Source organism: Podarcis filfolensis, assembly GCF_964270895.1.
Source record: "Podarcis filfolensis genome assembly, chromosome: 10".
NCBI lineage: Eukaryota > Metazoa > Chordata > Lepidosauria > Squamata > Lacertidae > Podarcis > Podarcis filfolensis.
In genome coordinates this window covers 25,708,445-25,720,475 of record NC_139612.1, presented here as the reverse complement: position 1 = coordinate 25,720,475, position 12,031 = coordinate 25,708,445, and the positions used below count along the sequence as shown (strand labels likewise).

General features: G+C 38.7%; 2 protein-coding genes and 1 long non-coding RNA gene across 13 annotated transcripts in view; 2 read left to right on the top strand and 1 right to left on the bottom strand.

The window, feature by feature from the left end:
• The window catches only part of LOC310744041, a 352,149-nt gene that overhangs the window by 1,159 nt on the left and 338,959 nt on the right, over positions 1 to 12,031 (top strand). The gene's annotated exons all lie outside the window — the stretch shown is intronic.
• The window catches only part of LOC310743925 (uncharacterized protein), a 797,205-nt gene that overhangs the window by 454,562 nt on the left and 330,612 nt on the right, over positions 1 to 12,031 (top strand). The window lies entirely within an intron of this gene.
• The window catches only part of CNTN1 (contactin 1), a 163,240-nt gene that overhangs the window by 53,689 nt on the left and 97,520 nt on the right, over positions 1 to 12,031 (bottom strand). For all 10 annotated transcript variants that reach the window (XM_083574433.1, XM_083574437.1, XM_083574430.1 and 7 more), the window contains one exon: positions 1,339 to 1,453. In XM_083574433.1, coding sequence (XP_083430559.1) covers positions 1,339 to 1,399 — 61 coding nt within the window. In that variant the 5' untranslated portion in view covers positions 1,400 to 1,453. The remainder of the gene's footprint in view (positions 1 to 1,338; positions 1,454 to 12,031) is intronic.

Genomic DNA, 12,031 nt, shown 5'->3' with positions numbered 1-12,031 from the left:
TCAAAGCTCTGTGCATGCATAGAGGTTTCTTAGATTCTTCCTGTTGGGGACAGCAGTTCGCTTCTTCTCTGAAAAGATCCTTTAAAGAGCAGCAGCCAAAAGGCACAAACTATTATGGCTGGGATGATAAATTGGTGTGTCACACTTTCTCTGACGCTAAGCGTGTTAATTTTGGGTCCCAGGCTGAACAATGCAAATGATAAATATATCTACTTGCAAATGTTTCTATTCAATTAGAAATATTAACCGACGGAGAGAAAATTAGAGCTAAATCTCCAAATCCATATTTCCAAATTGTTCTGGAAGTTCACATTTTCAGAATAATTCCTTTCAGACTCTACTCTGCTAGTACTATGAAGACTATTCTCCTCCTGCATCATTGCCACATACTGTGTTGTTTCAAAGGGCACATATTTCAATCAAAGCAGTTATAAGAAATTACCAGAAGTGGTGACACTGGCTCTATAACTTCACTGGGAACAATAACAGATCCTACAATAATAATCTGCTTCTGCTTTTAAATATTTAAATGTTTAATTTTCTTATCTGCTACAAGTAATTCATGAGCATTTAAGACTTAAAACATTATTCAATAAAGACAGCTCACTAATTTTCAAGGTCAAGTTTATCTTTGTTTCCTTCCCAGTTATAACAAAGAGCCTTGTAGCATTTTAATAATGAATGCCTCTGCTACAATATGTGCTTGTTTTTAGAGTTAATTTCAGATACAGGTAGTGGGCTCAAGTGCATGAAAACATAAAGCCATAATAAATCTGATAGTCTTTGAGAAGCTACATATCTTTTTGATGTTTTTGCTGCAGCAGACCAACTCCTCTAGAAGTTGTTTTTGCCTTTGTGTATTTTGCAGAATTTGTTTATCCATAGGGTGGTTGTAATAACAAAGCTTTACTCAGAATAAACCCATTGAGATGAATGAACATGGCTAACTTAGGACCATTAAAACATAGTTGAATACAACCCATAATACATAAGCATTCTTGATTAGGCATTATTGCCTAATAAAAACAAAACAAAAATCACTATGAACTCATTTTATTACAGCCATATACTATCCCCCCCCCCTTTCCTGGTTTGGTGTCCAATCCAAAGAAAATCAGGGATGAAATAGGAAAAAGCTGGGTCCTAATTAAGGCCACTTGGATTTTAGTACTTAATAAAAACAGAAAGACAAATGACACAAATTATGAAAGCAAAATGAAAATTAAATAACTTGCCAAGTGACAATAATTAAAGCTGTGTTTTGCACTAGCTTCGTAGCTCAGATACCAATGGCATTACATTTACTGGTTAACTGATTACATGCAGGGATCATCTTACCTGCCAGGCAGAAAATGGAACAGATTGCAGCAAAATGACTGGTCAAGGGCTGCAGCTTCATCTTCACAAGTATGTTTATTCTCAAGGACGCTGACCTTCAAATCATGGGAAATAGCTGATCATAAAAAAGAATAGAGAATAATAAATTCTATTGCATTAAAGACTTCTAAGATATGCTTATCTAGCCATAACCCAACATTTGGGGGCGACTTTGGAGTCAATGGATTAAAATGTTGTTAAATCTTGGAAACGGATAATTCTGGCATCAAATCTGAAATCACATTACCATGACATAAACAGAATTTAAAACAACCAACCAGAATAGTATGACGCTGGTCAGTTGTTGATCTTTCAGAAAAGGCATGTGAGATGGCATCTTTCTTTTTCCTCTTGTACTTCACAGAACAATAAGGTGCTATTAAAATTTTTTGAACTGGCCAAAAAAATCTTCCCTGTGATTATGTTAGCCTGTATGTGGCTATTAATTCTACATCTGCTTAAAACACATTTGCACAATGGTAACTTGAATATAAATTGTTACAAAAGAAACCACCTGATATAGTTGAGGTAATAGAGTAACTCCATGGGGGGAACAAATGTTAATTAACTTATGAACACATATTAGATGCTACAACCTACTCACCTCACTGTAACTTACAAAGGAGGCGGGCTAATGACATTAGCATGACACTGTAACTTTGGAACACAGTCCTGGTTTTTGCTTTTATCTAATCAGGTTGCATTCTGAAAGTCTGTCCCAATGTCTATCACAGGGATTCTTAACCAGAAGCAAAATATTGCCAAAAAACTCATTAGGTAGCTAAGGCAGTTAATGTGCAGGGGTAAATACATGGATGTGTTCACATTCTTAGTAAGGGAGTCAGAGAAGAAGGATAAAGACAAGGAAGAGGATAAACAACAAGGAAAGATTAGATGGGAGTGACAGAACTTTGGCTAATTGGCTTCTTAGTTTCTTCACTTACATGGCTATAGAAATGCAGCAGCAGTTGGAGAGGTATTGGGTGCTCCTGAAATATTGGGTAGGTCTGCACACAGCACCTATAGCTCCATAGCTTCAATCCAAGGGCCCCCAATCAGGGTGACCCACCCTGGGCCAACCTGGGGATCTCCCATCCAAATCTGGACCCAAATTAGTTCAGGGTAGGGCTAATGTTTAATAAAGTTTTTTTATGTTAGAAAAGGGACAAGTGGGAAGAAACCAGAGCAATCAGGTCAAGGTATGAGAAAAGAGTCCCAGTCAAGTTAAAGGAGAAGTATTTTTAAGTGCTGGCATTCCACTTGAGCAAGGAGAATGCAGTTCATTTCATTGATAGGTTTAAGTTTGGGTTCTGGATCACTTATCAGGGTCCTCACCACCTACTTATTTCAAGCAGTCTTAAGTTAATTGGGGGCATGGAATGGCTAGTGAGGGGAAAAATAGAAAGGAAGTGGTTGATGGCTGTGTAACAGGACCTTTTGATGATCCTCCAATGACATCAAAGGCGGTGATAGAGTTTAGATTTATTCATCACCTTTTATACCTACAGATAATTTGGTAAGTATTGCTATCCAATGTGAAAGTGAGCTTTGCTTTGTTTCATATACTTCCCTTGACAGCACCATATGTGCAGTGTGGTGGAAGATGGTATTTCATGAGTAAATGTCATGTTAAATTTGCTTTTTTAAAATGAGCCTTTGAACTTTCACCTCCTATCAAAGGTAAGTTCTATATTGACAGGGAACTGTCCTGTTTGATTTCTTGTGCTGCCTTCCTGCAGTAGGTTGTCAAACAGTGAACTAGGCTGGCTAATGTCAATCATTATTTGGACACTTTTTGCATCCCAGGGTTACAGGTTTTGAGCACTGAGACCTGCTCAGGAACAAATCTGCAGTACTGGCAGATAATTTGGGGTTTCCTTTGGCAGAGTGTGAAACAAATGAAAACCCATCCAGGCCAATGAAAATCAAGTGGTTGACCAAGGACCCAATCATGATGCATCTCACAGGAGAAGGATAATGTGAAATAAATCCATGTATGATGTTCTGAGTTTCTTTGGAACAATGACATAATTTCAAATATCCACTATTACAAAGTACTTTTTATGAAAATTGCTTTCACAAACACTTGCAAATAAGATTCTGAAATCCTACATCTACAGATTATTCTAAGGCTCTCAAAGCAAGGTCATAGCATAACACTTTACACATACAAAAACCCAACACAACTTTTCCCTACGAGGACAAACTCAGTAGGAGATTCTTTTTTCTAGATGGCGTGTTTCCTAGCAACTCTTGAACAGGGTGCCTTTTAAAAACCCATCACTTGCTTCTGTTGGGAATGCTTAAAAAAATCTCTTTCATCCAATGAATAAACAATACAAATTAGACCAGAAGGCAGCTGCAAGATAGAAGGGAAGAACAATCCAGGTCTCTAGTTGATTTGCAGTACTAGTATTTGTGACTTGGTTTTAAACCTTAATGCATTTGTATTTTCTAGACTTCTTATTTAATTAATAGTTTGACCTCTTTCTCACTTCCTTATCATTCTCTAGCCATTCTTTTCCTGAGCTATAAGTCCTACAAAGAAAGGGCTCAACAGATATGGAAGAACTTATTAGCTTCTACAATGCCTACACAAAACCATGAATCTTGAGCAGCATTTCATTTTGGAATACTTTAAAACTGCATTTTGTTTGTTTGTTTTGATGCTGCTTTGACAGAAAATAACAAAAATTTGGATTCTGCAAGTCAGATGCAAATATACCATACTCTCTTTTTAATTGTCAAGCAGAATCAATTTAAAATTCCTTACCAACATTTTATGATCAGGTTATTCAAGTGATTATCTAAAAAGATGTCAATTTACAGAAAACTGTAAAGGTATCATTAAACAACTAGAAAAGAGTGCTGTACATTGCATCAAGAAGACTTGCGTAGCTCACCTCAGTTACCGTTGAAAGTTTAAGCAAAATTCATAAGGATACAATCCACTATTAAATATCTACATCAAGAATATTGCACACAGCACTTAACCCCAGGGGCTGATGAAAATATAGGATCACTTTAAGGACTGTTTTTAGGGTAGAGCTATGTGGTACATATAGACAACAATACATTCATAGATGCAATAGCTGTTCCAGTTTTCCTTAATTTTACTTTTTATAAGACCTCATCATCTATAATCAATGGGTTCACATGCGTCTGAAAAAAATTAGAGACACACTTAATAGCTTCTACAGTCATGAGAGATTCGTTTATGACACCTATCAGTAATAAAAATGGGATCAGCGTCCATGCCTTTATCTTGCCTTATAGTAGACTATAGGAAAAATGAATAGATTGTACAGATCTATACAACCACCATGTGAATGCTCCCCTCTCTCACACACAGAGCAGTTTGTTGTCACCTGGAGATTTGCTATTAATTTCAACTATGTAGTCATTTATCTACAAAAGCCCACAAATGTGGAGCATATTACATATAACAATTTAACTTATTACAATAGTTCTTATTGAATAGTACACCAGCTCTATGGACAAAGTTAAGGTGCACCAGCGTGCACAGATTTTTGTGCAAGTTGAAGAATATATTTGAGAAGTGGGGCAGTAGACACCTTATATGATACCAAGCACATATAATACATCTTTTCTCTTTCCATTTTTAGTATTCTACACATGTCTGCAGTGTAATCACATTTGGTGGTTTTGTTTTTTTGCAAATCACTGAATCTAGAAGATCCCAATCCTAATTCATTCTTATCTTGATTAAGAGGTTTATTTAGTTGTTTTTTTAAAAAAAATACAGTTCACTGTGTCATAAGAATATGTATCACAGTGGCTTACAACAATATAAAAATATAAAACCAAACAATAACACCATAAAATGTTAAAAACTGGTTAAAAGAAAAAAGAAATTAAAAACAAACATCAATAGACCATTGTGGAGAAGGTACTTTTAATTGCCTGCATAGGCCTGGTAGAATAGAAAAGTTTTCAGCAGGCATTTAAAAGTTGGCACATAAGGTGCCCACTGAATCTCTATTGGCAGTGTTTCACAGGACTGGGCAAATGACACTAAAAGCTTGGTTTCACGTTGTTGTCAAATGAGCCTCACCAACTTGGGTAATGACCAAAGATGCTCCTGCAAATTATCTTCAGTGATCGAGCTGGAATATCAGGCAATCCTTGAGATTTCCTGGGCCCAAATTATTCAAGGCTTTGCAAATCAATCCAAGGACCTTGAACCTGACTTGGTAGCAGATGGGTAGGCAATGTAGTTATGTCATATGTTCTTGACCAGAAGCTGCCATCAGCAATCTAGCCATCAGCTGGAACTTCTGAACCAGACCCAAGGGCAGCCCCACATAAAGCACATAGCAGTAGCGTAGCCAAGAGGTTAGCAGTGCATGAACTGCAGTGCTCAGGCAATCCCTGTACAGGGACTGCCATAGCTGGCAAACCAGATGAAGCTGGTAAAAGGCATTCCTAGCCACAGAGGACACTTGGGCCTCTAGTAACAAACATGCACACCTGAGTACCCCCCCCCAAACTATGCACTTAGTCCTTCAGAGGGACTGCAGCCCCATCCAAAACAGGTAACTTGCCAATTTCCTGAACACAGGAATCACTGACTCAAAGAGCCCCAATGTTTCCATAATTCAAGCACAGTTTATTGGTGTTCCTCCAGTCCACCACTGCATCCAGACATTAGTACAAAGCTTTCAGTCTCTCCTGATTCAGATGTTATGGAGAAGTAGAGCCAAGTGTCATCAGCATACTGGTGTGCCCTTGCTCCAAAATGCTTAATAACTGCACCCACTTTGTTTAGATATAAATCTGTATAATAAAATATATAAACAAACCCAACCTTGAAACGAATATGGTATATCTGAGAGTCAGAATTCAAGCTGTGATTTGCCACCCATATAAATTGGGCTGCATATCTATCATATATCTTGAAATCCAGTCATTTAAATATTTGCCACACATAGCTTCACAACAAGTTTTATGACCTGGATGTGTCAGTTGTCATTACCAAAGAAAAATTCATGCAGGGGCAGATATTAGTGTTTTGAAAGAGTGATCTCATTCTATCAAACTTGTGTTAGTTCCATTATGATTATTTATATAATTAACACTACAATTACAAAATAATGTAGCTCATCTTGTTGGTCTACCACTGTCTTCAAGACTTCTCGCTTATATAGTTTCATTGTCATAATTGGTTGCTTCAGCTCAAAGATAAACGTAACACTGCTTATGTAAGTATATGGCCTTCCAAGTTGGTGGCAATCACTATTTCTTGTCAGAGTGAATTCCATCGTTTAGCTAGTTTAACTAACTTGGGAACATTTCAGTGGAACGGCTGCAAGTAGAACTTAAACTGCACTGTGATTTCCACAGCCACCCAATTATGAGAATGGAAAGCACACTGTGAATCACATATTAAATTTACTTGACAATTCTTGAGATATTGGGTAAATTTCAAATATTACTGTCATCAGAGTGGCTTTGAAGGTCGACACTGGCCAAGGAACCATGAATATGAGGATGAAATTTGGTACTTCTTCATGAACAGTCAATTCTGACCTCCAAAAACATTAAGAACTGGCAATAAATGCTATCCACTGAATTTCTGACATATTTCATAACATTTAGCACAGTCTAACATGATTTTTTTAAAAAAGCATAGTTTATTTATTCCACAAGCCCTACATTTTATACTAGATGTAATTTAAATGTTATTCCTAAATATTTTATCTCGAATATGCAGTAGAAAACCCTGACTCTATAAAAAGACTTACACATATATGATGAAATAGCCATAAAGCAATAGAAACCACAGATAGCATGCCAACTTTTCAGGTTAGTTCTCATGTTAAGTGATAATAAATGACTGAATAATATATGATCCAAAATGTGCTGGCTTGTGGAAAAACAGTTTAATATTAGAAGATGCATACTATGCTGTGTTCTGGATGGTGGAAAAGTCCAGCACAGGGGTAGGTATTGTTCACTTCCAAGCAAATGTCAAGTTCTGCTTGCCAAGCCAATTTCAGAACACCAGGACAGTTATCCAAACATTGTTGTTCCTTTTATGCTGGTGGCAAACTTCCTGTGTCATGAAAGCATCCAGGGGCAGCTCAGTTCCAACACATCACTGTGCCAAAACAGTTTGTCCCACTTACAGTAAGCAGTAGCAAACCAAGTCACACACGTCAGCTTCCTTTTCTGTTAAAGGTTTTGCCTTAGAAGTTCTATTTTCTACTTCTCTTTACCTGCAGAAAAGACAGTTTCCCATCATAGACTTAGACATTCATAGTCTCTCCTTCCCAACCTAAAAAGTTTTTAAAACCTTTTAGGAAATATAGGTATGTTCAGTATTTTGAAACAAGATATACAAGTCCCTATATGCAAACATGATTTATTTTCTTATTGTTTAATCAACCATTGGTTACAATAATAACACATATTTGTACAATATTTGATGGCCTGATAAAAATCACAGGAAATGTAGAGAGGTAGCAGTTAGGATTGTTTAAAGGTAAAGGGACCCCTGACCATTAGGTCCAGTCGCGGATGACTCTGGCGTTGCGGCGCTCATCTCGCCTTCCTGGCCGAGGGAGCCAGCGTACAGCTTCCGGGTCATGTGGCCAGCATGACTAAGCCGCTTCTGGTGAATCAGAGCAGCGCACAGAAACGCTGTTTACCATCCCACCGGAGCAGTACCTATTTATCTACTTGCACTTTGACGTGCTTTCGAATTGCTAGGTTGGCAGGAGCAGGGACCGAGCAACGGGAGCTCACCCTGTCACGGGGATTCAAACCGCTGACCTTCTGATCAGCAAGCCCTACGCTCTGTGGTTTAGACCACAGTGCCACCCGCTGTGTTTAGGGCCATTCAAAAGGTATTAATGTTGTGAAAATTAGCAACATAAGGTATGCTTATATGTATAATTAAAAATCAGATCAATGAAGGAAGAAAATTTGCAGTAATATCAACATATGATTGTTCATTCAAATATTATGTAAGTGAAAACCATTTATTCTCAATTTTTTCTTGCTGTTCTTTTACCCTGATACAATTAATAGGATCCATTATTATTGCTCTAAGCCTTATCCTTAAGTCATATATGCTGTGTAGAAATTATCCTTACCGCAGTAAAAAGTACTCACTCTAGCCCATTTTAATGAACACTAAATAACCAAATATTGTTAGTAACGAAGGTTCCAGTATCACAGGTTGAGGTAATAGCATAATTATGATATGGGTATTGCAAAATATAAAAAGAACAGCATTAATTTTGGGGGTGTGGAGGGACGGGGACATTCTGAGAAAACACTCTTGACTTGTTCAAATGTAATGCTAAATCATAATTTAACACCATGTGAATAAACCTGCTTGAGCCTTGGCTTCAAGTGCACTGTTGTGTAAAACTAACCTGAGTTTGCCATAATGTCTGACAATAAGTCCTCTATTTCTCATTCTGTCTGAACTAGGACACTTTAGACTTTCTGGTCTGATTGCTTAAACTGCAAAAGGAGGAGTAAAGGGACTTATGAAGCAGAGATGGGGACTACCATTTTATCATCTATTTGGGGCCGTGTCCTGGTCATGGATAAAATAAGGTGCTTTGATAGATGCATCAAGCCCCAACATCATTCTTCAGAAACTTTCCATCAGTGGATTCTGACCAGGAACCAGATCTCCTCTCTTTAGCTACCTTGTGCCAAACTATAGCATTCTTTTCTACATTTGGGGACTGCCAGGATGGCATGCTTGGAATTCTCACTCGCTGGATCATCACCTTGTTGTGGTGAGTGGGCTTACACGTTCCTATGACCCTTGTGAGTGAAGCTGTCAGGAGTATTGTACTCCCAGCAGGGTCACCCAAGGCGGTAAGGTCAAAGGGAAGGAGCCAGACAAAGAATGTTCTGAGAAGTCCTCAATGGCAGAACAGGTGGAAGGTAACCAGCGGTATGTTACAACGGCTGTGAAGGCAGATGAAGGCAGCAGCAGATAACAATCTACCAGTCATTGTGATACTCATGCCATTGGATTAGAGCCTTACTGTGAAGATGGTGCGTTGGTCAGCGTGCACTGACCTAAACACATAAAACAAATTCATGCACAGGTGTCTTTCAAAACTGCATCCGAAACCCAAACTCAAAAATGTGCCATGGTGATCGGCAAATGGTAACGGGGGCAGGACCGTGAAATCTGGAAGCCCTTGTCATGAACCGGCACATAGGTGGTGGATACAGATTCAGTCGTTCTGACTCAAGGAATGAATTTTAACACAATAGTTGGGCAAGATTTTGATCTGTGGCCTGCGCCTATTGGGAAAGAAGAAATTGGCAACAGCAACCAGAACATAATCTTACTTTTCAAAAGATGTGCAGCACACTACCTTGTTATTACCAACACACTCTTTTGACAAAATATAAATTTAAAACCTCATGTAGGCAGCCTCGGTCAAATCACTGGCATCTCTTAGACTATGTAATTGTCCAAGCTGAAGACCGCCGTGATGTGCTCCTTACCAGAGCTATGACAAGTGGCAATGACTGCTGGACAGATCACTGATTAATATGTTCCAAGATGGCTATCAAGGTTAGACCTCAACGAAGATTTCAAGGAATGAAACCAAGGCGCAAAATGAACACCCAAGCCCTTCAAGATCCTATTAAGTGGGATGGCTTCCAAACGACTCTTAAGGACTATCTGCTTTTGGAGTTCCCTGATAACATCGTGGAACACTGGACCTAGCTAAAAACATCCATTATTACAGCCTCTGAACGAACTATTGGATACCATACCAAGAAACACCAGGATGACAGTGAGATTGAATGCATTATCGACAAGAAAAGGAAGGCCTTTCAGATCTGGCAAAGAGATAGAAACTGCACCACTAAGAAGAAAACCTATTCCAAAGCTAAGGCTGAGGTTCAAAGAAGAACCAGAGAACTAAAGAACACCTGGTGGATAAAAAAGCTCAGGAGATCCAGCACTTAGCCAACACTCATGATGCACAGAGTTCATTTAAAGCCACAAAGATCATCAATGGGCCAATAAATCATGGCATATGCCCCCTACACTCAACAGTCGGGACCACACTTCTAAAAGATAAAGAAGCTATTGCACTGTGCAGGAAAGAACATAACCAGCATCTCCTTAACTGCGACTCCCCTGTAGCTGCTGAGGTCCTCTCACAAATTCTGCAAAAACAAATTAGAGATGAGCTTGCAGTATCTCCAAATCTGGGAGAGTTGTGTACAGCTATTAACCAAACAAAAAACAACAAAGCCAGTGGACCTGATGGGATACCTGCTGAAGTCTTCGAAGTGGGTGAAACTGAATTTATACAACTTCACAAGCTCATCAAAAAAAATCTGGAAGAGCGAGGAGATCCCAGCAGACTTTTGGGATGCCAAAATTATCAGTCTTTTTTAAAAAGGTGATAGAACAGATTGTAGAAACTATCGAAGCATCTCTTTATTAGCTGCGGCAGGCAACATTCTTGCAAGGATCTTAGCAAACCATCTCCTAACAATATCTAGGTGGGCATGATTTTCACAACTCAACCCAAGAAAAATTCAGAGAGCAAAACCAGTCTCTGTATACAGCATTTATTGACCTGACTATGGCCTTCTACTCTGTGAATAGTAATGCCCTGTGGATTGTCCTTCTGACAATTGGCTGCCCAGATAAATTTGTGAACCTTTGGCTCCTCCATGATAATATGACAGCAACAATCACAGATAACAATGGCTCTCAAAGTGAACCATTCACAGATCAGGGGTAAAACAGGGTTGTCTTATTGCCCCAGCTCTGTTTATTATTTTCATTGTCATGATCCTACACTTTGTCAAAGGGAAACTCCCCTCCAGAGTAGAAATCATACATTGAACAGATGGAAAGCTCTTTAATCTGAGTAGGCTGAAAGCAAAGAGTAAGGTTACCGTAACTTCTGTCACAGAGCTTCAGTATGCTGATGATAACATAGTGTGTGCACACTCAGAGGATGTTCTCCAACCTATCCTAAATATCTTCACAGAAGCTTACGAAAAGCTTGGTCTATCATTCAACATCCAAAAAACCAAAGTGCTGCACCAACCAGCACAAAACAATCCCTCTGCAGTGCCACAAATTCAACTCAGTGTTATAACATTGGAAATTGTTCATCACTTCTCATACCTGGACTATCATAAGGGGCCAACATTGATGCCAAAATCCAGCATTGCCTGAGCTCTGCGAGTGCAGCTTTCTCATGATTGAAGTGCAGAGTATTTGAGGACCGGGACATTCACAGGGAAACCAAAATGCTTGTTTACAAAGCTATTGTACTACCACTTATAAACGCCATCTCCAACTCCTTGAAAGATTCCATCAACGGTGTCTCCAAAAATATTTACACATCACTTGGGAAGACAGGCGAACTAATGCCAGTGTACAAGAAAAAGCAAATATCACCAGTGTCAAAGCAATTATTCTTCAACATAATTATTCTTCAACATCAACTTCGATGGACTGATCATGTTGTTCAGATGCCTGATTATCGTCTTCCAAGCAACTACTCTATTCTGAACTTAAAAATGGAAAGTGTAATGCTAGTGGTCAACAAAAGAGGTTTAAAGACTCTCTCAAGGCAAATCTAAAAAAACGTAGTATAAACACTGACAATTGGGAAAC